At 57.5% G+C, this 7,823-nt stretch overlaps 1 protein-coding gene across 5 annotated transcripts in view; it reads right to left on the bottom strand.

The window, feature by feature from the left end:
* Positions 1-299: 299 nt before the first annotated feature.
* ARHGAP32 (Rho GTPase activating protein 32) overlaps positions 300-7,823 on the bottom strand; it is a 329,747-nt gene continuing 322,223 nt past the window's right edge. For all 5 annotated transcript variants that reach the window (XM_014961083.1, XM_014961081.1, XM_014961082.1 and 2 more), the window contains 3 exons: positions 6,552-7,406; positions 4,981-5,855; positions 300-3,423 (listed from right to left, as the gene is read on the bottom strand). In XM_014961083.1, the coding sequence (XP_014816569.1) occupies positions 1,138-3,423; positions 4,981-5,855; positions 6,552-7,406 (4,016 nt within the window). In that variant the 3' untranslated portion in view covers positions 300-1,137. The remainder of the gene's footprint in view (positions 3,424-4,980; positions 5,856-6,551; positions 7,407-7,823) is intronic.

The following is a 7,823-nucleotide window of genomic DNA, read 5'->3' as shown; positions in this document are numbered from 1 at the left end:
CAGGATGTGGTCCAGGGCAAGCAGCTGGTCATGCAGTAACTCGGCACTTACAGGGTCACTCCCAGCTGGTAAGTTGGGCTCCAATTTACAAGCTAGACACAATGCTATAGAGATTTGTGGGGTTTTTTTTAAGTTTTTATAGTATTTTCTTATTTTGTAGCGAGATGCTACTGTCTGGCCAGCCACAACATGGTATTAAATCGTCTGGACTGCAGACAGCCCAGCAGTAAAGAGGAATTGGCATGAAATGGGGGTGCTGTTCCCAGCTCTGTGTGTGCAGTTTGGTGTAGTTTTGAGGTTTTTGTTTTGTTTTTTTTTCCTTTTGGTATGAGAAACACAAACCTGCCCTACTTGGCTTCCGTAGCCGCCCTCTGCTTACAACAGAGAAATTGAAGGTAATTAGATTTCTTGTAGTCAGAGGCAGCTCGTTAAGGGAGCAATTGAGAAAGTGCCTTGTATTTCCAACTTGCTTCAGAGCCTATTCCAGGGGCTCGGAGTCAAAAGAGGCTCCCACACACCTCCAAGCAGCTGAAGTGGATCTCGTGTGCCAAAAAGAGCAGCAATTTTCCAGGGAGAGGCCTTTATCAAGAAGAAAATACTTGGGAAATCTTTTCCCCCCTTTCCCTTGCTGCGTAACCTCCGAGGGGGCAGACCCACGGGATGGCAGGGAGACCCTTTCCTGGCAGGTCGTGGTGGTGGGGGGTGACTTGCTGGGGAGGAGGAACAGCCATGGTCCATGGTGCCCAGGACCCTGGTGGTGGGGAAGCAATGGGAACTGCCCCTGACAAAAACCTGGGGAAGGAAAAAGCTTCTTTTCCTCCCCTCCCTGCTCCCAACAGCATCTCAGTCGGCTCTGCCCGGCCTCTCTGGCACCATCCCTGTGCCAACAGCCTGCCCCGTGGGTCCAGTTGTCTCGAAACTACATGAAAAAGCTAAATCTCTACTACATAAAAACAGAGAGGGGTGTGGGGGGGAGGTGGGTTTGCTTTGCTCACGGGGGCAGGGTCGGGGGTGGCTTTTTTGTGGGGTTTTTTCTTTTTTTTTTTTTTCCGTCACTGAAAAAATAAAACAGTCCACTGTCCAGCAGAGGCTGCTTAGACTCTATCCCTCCTTTTTCCCCCCCCCCCCAAAACCAGCTCACTCGACGTGGACCTCTGTCTCGGGCCTCTGCAAACACAGCTCCGTGGGGAGGAAGGCTCCCTGGCCCAGGGCCGTGGCGTAAGTTCTACTGTGCACGTGGGTGAAAGAGGGGGGCACAAACCCCCCCCCACCACCACCACCTCCTCCTCCTCCTGTGACGTAGCCCCCTCTTTGGTGCTGAGGCATGGTATGGTAATCCTCCAAATTATCGTACTGGGACACCACAGTCATCGTGCTTTGGCGTTTCCCCAGGGTCTGGTAGGGGTAGAGGAGGGCAGAGTCCCTCTCCAGGGGCTCGGGGGGCTGCATTCTCAGGCTGTGGCTCCTTTCGGGTTTGGGGGGGGGCACGGCGGCCACGACCACGTGCTCCTCTTCCTTGTAGCAGTCCCTGGAGTGTTTCTCCATGGGGGGGACCGGCCGGGCTCGAGACCTCTCCAAATCCGGCCTCTCCTCTGCCAACCTCACCTCCTTGTGGTTGAGCCTCAGGCTCTCCTGGTTTGTTGGGATGTACTTCCCACCCGGGTGCTGGTAAGCCATGGGCTCGGAGGGCTCGGGGGGGCCACCTTTGGGTCTGTAGTCGGGGTAAGGGGGCCCGTTTTTGGCTTCGGATGGTTGCCTGTGGCTGGTTTCTTGCGGCAAGTGCGTCCTGTGCTCGGTGGTGCCGCAGCCCGGCTCGTGCAGCTTCCTGCTGCGGATGCTGCTCTGCTTCTGGGGCAGGGAGGGCTTCTCGGGCTGCCCGTTGCCATAGGGCCCGTGGTAGTGGGGTCTCTCCAGCTCGGGCTCGGGGTGCTGGCCATAGTAACGGTCGTCCCCCTCGGGTGTAGCCGCTTTGGCTGGGTACCTCCCCCCCTCTTTGCTTTCCGCCACCGTCAGGAGGCCGCTTTTCCCCGGATCGGATTTGCTGCGCAAGTGGATGACGTCCAGCCCTCCTCCCAGTTCCTCCTGCAGCAACGGGGCCACGTTGTCGTACTGGGACATGAGGGGCCCTTTGGCTTTCTGGCGCGTGCGGCTCTCCCGGCGGATGGACTGCATGCGGTACTTCTCCATGTCCTCCAGGTCCCAGGACATGTACATGTGCTTGATGTCCGGGGCGGGAGGCACGTCCCGACTGATGAAACTGTGCTCTTTGCCGGCCAGGTGACCCATCAAACCACCCCGGGGGTAAGAGGACAAGCTGGGATAACGATACAGCCCCTTGCTCTGCAGGCGGGAGGTGTAGGAGGGGAACTCTCTGCTGGGCAGGGGGTGGAAAGGCCGGACCCGCACCGTGCTGTAGGGATCCAGGTCGTAAAAGCTCCCGTCGGCCGCGGCGTAGTAGGAGGAAGAGGAGGAGGAGGAGGAGGAGTAGGGACTGTAGCGGTAATGGACCCGTCCGTTCTCGAAGTAGGGCTGCAGCTGGGTGACGTGGTAGTCGGAGTGGGGCTGGTAGGGCTTGTACTGGTAGAGGGGCCTGGGGCAGAAGACGGGCTCGTCGTCTGGGGGCACCTCGGTGCGGGAGATGGGGACGGAGCGGATGGCGGAGGCGGCGGGGGTAGGGACGTGGAGGGACTGAACCCTGCGGATGGTGGGGTAAGGAGGGGCCTCCTCGGCGTAGCCGGCGCCGCGCAGGCCCGTGGGGCTGACGGAGGACACGAACTCGGTCCGGCCGCGGGGTTTGGAGTGCGGGGCCGCCCCGCTCTTGCCTTGGGTGGCGTAGGTGTTGTAGCGGGCGGCGGCGGGCGTCTCGGAGCGAGGGGGGTAGGCCGGGTGCTGCTCGGGCTGCTTGTGGTAGGAGACGTGGGGAGGAACGCTCTCGGGTCTGTACTGGTGGTGGCCGGGGGCCGGCTTGTGGTGCAGGTAGGCCTCGGGGCCCGAGGGCTCGGGGATGCTCTCCGGTTTGGGATGCGGGACGTAGACGGACTGCAGGGAGGCGTGCTTGGGCGGCGGGGGTGGCGGCGGCGGGGGCAGCAGGGCTTCTTCCACGGAGGAGGCCAGCATGGAGGAGGAGAGGAAGGCGTGGTAGTTGGAGTTGTTGATGGCCTCGGCGTTGCCGGAGTGCATGGCGGCGGCGATTTTGCTCTCCAGCGTCCTCACGGGGGGGACGGGGGGCGCGAAGCCGTAGGAGGGGTGAGTGGGGACGGACTCGGAGCGTAGGTGCAGGGGGGGAGCCCTGGGGGTCTCCCGTGGCTTCTCCAAATGGCTCTGGTGGCCCGTGGGCACGGAGGAGGAGCAGCGGGCGGCTGAAGTGCTCTCGGGGACAAAACCAGGTGTGGGCTCGGGTGGCTTTTCAGGCGCACCCCATACCTGGAGGGAAGAGACGGGTAGAAATTAGAGGCAAAGCATCTTCTCCCCCTCCAAAATCTGTAGTTAAAGTATCAGGGATGCCGGTACGGACGTGAGGTTCTCCTAGGCCTGGTTTCTGTGTGCACACCACAGGGTGGTGCCACCAGGACACTTTGGGACCCATCACAAATGACAACCGAGGGGTTCCCTCCACAAACGTCAAAATTGGGAGAGGGGAGGTGGCAGGAGGCTCTTTATAGCAACAGGTTTGAACTCTCACACAGCCACCACAGTGTTTTCTTAGGTGCTCTGCTTATAAATGTACCTGTCTTAATGGAAGTGTGCCCGGGATTAAATTCACACCCGGCCGAGCAGATCAAGTGGGTGAAACAGCAGGAATCCCTTCCCTAAATGTGGCTGCGGCGCTTGAGAGGGGCTGGGGGGGTGTGAGAGGGGCTGGGGGGGTGCATGATCCAGGGGCAGTTTGGGTTCCTGAGCAAACGCTGCCATGTCTGAGTCACCCCAGGAATCCAACCTTGGTTAGAGGGATGTTGGAAGGGGACACTGCCAGCCCCAGCGAAGGGAGGGTGCAAACAACTCCTACTTGTCTCTGAGCACTTCTAAACTAACATCCCTATGGCACCCCAGCCCATACTTTTTTTCCCTAAAACCAAGGACAGTGGGGACATTGGGATGGTCCATTAGGAAATCAGAGAATCATTCAGGTTGGAAAAGACCCTTGGGATCATCAGGTCCAACCATCAACCCCACTCTACAAAGTTCTCCCCTACAGCGTGTCCCCCAACACCACATCTAAACAACTCTTGAACTCATCCAAGGATGGTGACCCAACCCCCTCCCTGGGCAGCCTATTCCAGGGTCTGACCACTCTTTCTGTGAAAAATTCTTTCCTAATGTTCAGTCTACACCTCCCCTGTTGGAGCTTGAAGCCGTTCCCTCTCATTCTATCACTAATTACCTGCGAGAAAAGACCAGCACCAACCTCTCTACCGTGTCCTTTCAGGTAGTTGTAGGAGTGATGAGCTCTCCCCTCAGCCTCCTCTTCCTCACGCTAAATCCCACCCCGCTTTCCTGTCAGGCTGTGTCACACACGTGTCGTTTCCAGTCACCTGGGAATCCCCAGCCCCTCGCTGGTGGGATTTGGGACGAGATTAGTTCATAGAATCATAGAATGTTAGAGTTGGAAGGGACCTTAAGGATCATCAAGTTCCAACCCCCCTGCCCTGGGCAGGGACACCTCCCACTAGAGCAGGTTGCTCATCCCAAGGGGTCCCAAGACCCCATCCAGCCTGGCCTTGAACCCCTCCAGGGATGGGGCATTCACAACTTCCCTGGGCAACCTGTTCCAGTGTCTCACCACCCTCAGAGTCAAAAATTTCTTCCCGAGATCTAATCTGAATCTTTTTTCTTCCAATTTAAAACCGTTTCCCCTTGTCCTATCATTACCCTTCCTGGCAAAGAGTCCTTCTCCAACGTGATCTCCATCACGGATTAACTGGGCAGGGAAGACCGCGCTGTGGGGGTGAAGAGGTGGGACACACATCCACCTCCACCTACCTGACTGGAAGCTTTGGTGGTGGCTGCTGGTACTTGTCCCACGGCTGACTGGTGATCCACTGGGAGCGTGCGGGGGGCGTTGGGAAGGGTGCCATCCCCCGGGATGGTGGTGGGACCCGTTGACCCCCGGTTGGGCTCGGGGGCCGTGCTCTGGATGGTGGTGAGATACGGCACGGGAGCCGGGGCGCTCTTCTCCCCGGGAGGTGGGACGGGAGGAACCTGCGGTTTGTCATCGGTGATGGGAAGGTGGTGCTTGTCCCCAGACAGACATGGGCGCTGGTGGGGCTTATCTAGAGAGAGGTCTGGTGGGGGAGGCTCCCAATCGGGCAGTGCCCCTGGAGTGAGGTGGGGTGGGTGCTCCCAGTCCCCAGCGTGGCAGGAAAAGTGCTCTTTGTCCCCGGTTTTACCCGGATGGAAGCTGGGCTGCTCCTGCTCTGCATCTCTGCCACCAGGCACGTCCCCGGGGGTGCCGGGGTGGAGAGGTGGGGGGTCCCGGTTTCCAGGTGCACCCGGTGGGTGGTTCTGCTCCCCGGGTGCGCCGCTACCTTGGAAATCCTGCTCTAGTGGTGGTGCAGCACCAGTCTGGAAGTGGTGGCGGTTGTCGGGCAGACTGGTGTAGAGGTGGAGTTTGTCTGGAGGAGCAGCGGCGGAGAGATGGAGCTTTTCTAGAGCTGTGCCAGCTTCAGCCTCTCCGTAATTTGTGCTTTCAGAGTGAGCATCTCCTGGCCTTTTCTGAGACTGAGCGGTGGCTTGCTGCGCGGACTCGGCTAACGCTAGGGCTAGCATGCGCGCGGCGTTTTTCGGAGGAGGAGGAGGGATAAGAGACACAGAACTGACGGGAACAGGATCCTGGGGGGAGTCGAGGGCAACTGCTCCTAATGGGGGGAAAATTGAGAGAGAGAGTGATTTTACGTTACCCAAGAGAGTGACCTAACCTTAACGAGCGTTATTAAAAAAAAAAAAAAAAGAAAAAAATAAGATGCTCTCCCCACTTTCACAGTGGCAATTCCTTCTGACGTGAGACGCTATCGTCTTCTGTCTCGCATGCAAACGCTGCTCGACAGCACAGCAGTTCATCACAAAAAGGAAAAAAAAACAAAAAAAAACACAAGAGAGATTGTCTAAAGGCTTCCTCTTGCATTTCTAGAGAGGTAGGAAGTAGGTAGCAGAGAATGAGATACCCTTACACAATTTTGATCATAAGGTTTTAGGCGAAAAGGTCCCTTCTTCGAGTGTTGGCAGATTTTTAATTTAAAAAAGCAAAGTCTTAGATGGTCTATTGGCTGAAATGATTTAGAAGGACATGCTAGAGATTTTTCGCGCATGACAGGATGGGGGAGAGAGGAAAAAAAAAAGCAGCACGCAAAGTATTATGGAAAATTATCTGAGATCTGTGTGATGTAGGGAGGAGGCAGAGGGTAAGACCTTACTGATCTGCACAGCCCTGCAAGACACTCGTGATCAGAAACCGCCGGGCAATCCCCGCTCCGAAAAGGCACGCAGAGGAGGGCGTTTGTGAGAGCAGGTCCCCTCTGGAACTTAAAGAAAGAATGGAGGAAAATGCACTGTACCTGGCTGTGTGTGTCCAGTGGGTACAGTCTTATTCTGACTGCTTGACATTGGTCTCTCCCCTTCTTCTGGCAACTCTGGCTTGCCAGGGGCCACTAGCTGGGCCTGCTGTAGCTCTTGGTGGGCTCCTTCCCCTGCTCCTGTGTCACTGCTTTTCAGGGGCAAGGCCATCTGGGTTGGGGACCTGTTTGTGATATCGGTGACGCCCATCCCTTTGCTCCAGCTGGATGCAGAGGAGTTTCTGGAGGTGATGGAGGCTCCTCCCACGGCTTCCGAGACGCGGCTGGGCAGCGCGAAGGAGAGGGGTTCCGACGTCGTCAGCGGCGGAGATTTGATGGGTTTTCGCCCCAGTTTGGGGGAGAAGGCAAGGGGTTTGCAGGCTTTCTCTTCCGTGGGGCTCAGGTCCAGCGTAAAGAAGGGACTCATCTTCTCTTGGAAAGGGGAGACCGGCTCAGAGCTCGTGGCACTGCCCGGTGTCTGGGACTGGCTGCCTGATTCCAAATCCTTCTTTAGAAGGCTGGGCTTCTCCTGGTTCAGACCAGAGGACTCCAGCAGGGAGGTGCTGCTCTCCAAGCACTCGGACTCCGCCTGGGGTGGGCTGCACTGGAAAGACATGGGGTCAAAGTCCAGGCTGGCGACGCCGATGTCGGGGGGGCTCAGGTCGACGTCTTCGGCGGATCGAGGAGAGATGAGGGCAGGAACGTGGATGAGCCCCTCGTCCCCGTCGCTGTCGTCGTGGGGAAGGTTGTCGTAGGAGTTGCAGCGGTTCATGTTTCCTAAGAGCTCTCCGTTGAAGGATGCAGACAGGGCATCGCTGCTGGACCTGGGTCTTCTGGGTCGGAACAGCTTGGATTCACCTAGGAACGAGTTAGAGACATGTGGATTAGGGTCAAGATCTTGCTCTCCAGGAAGTGATGGTTTGGAACAACACTACAGACTTGGGGAAGAGTGGCTGGAAAGCTGCCCGGAAGAAAAGGACCTGGGGGTGTTGGTAGACAGCAGGCTTAACATGAGCCAGCAGTGTGCCCAGGTGGCCAAGAGGGCCAATGGCATCCTGGCTCATATCAAGAATAGTGTGGCCAGCAGGAGTAGGGAAGTCATCGTGCCTCTGTCCTGGGCACTGGTGAGGCCTCACCTCGAGGGCTGTGTTCAGTTTTGGGCCCCTCACTACAGGAAGGACATTGAAGTGCTGGAGTCCAGAGGAGAGCCACCAAGCTGGGGAGGGGTCTGGAGAACAAGTCCTATGAGGAGAGGCTGAGGGAACTGGGCATGTT

This window comes from Calidris pugnax, unplaced genomic scaffold (genome assembly GCF_001431845.1).
Source record: "Calidris pugnax isolate Ruff unplaced genomic scaffold, ASM143184v1 scaffold269, whole genome shotgun sequence".
Lineage (NCBI taxonomy): Eukaryota > Metazoa > Chordata > Aves > Charadriiformes > Scolopacidae > Calidris > Calidris pugnax.
This window is presented reverse-complemented; position numbering and strand designations above follow the sequence as displayed.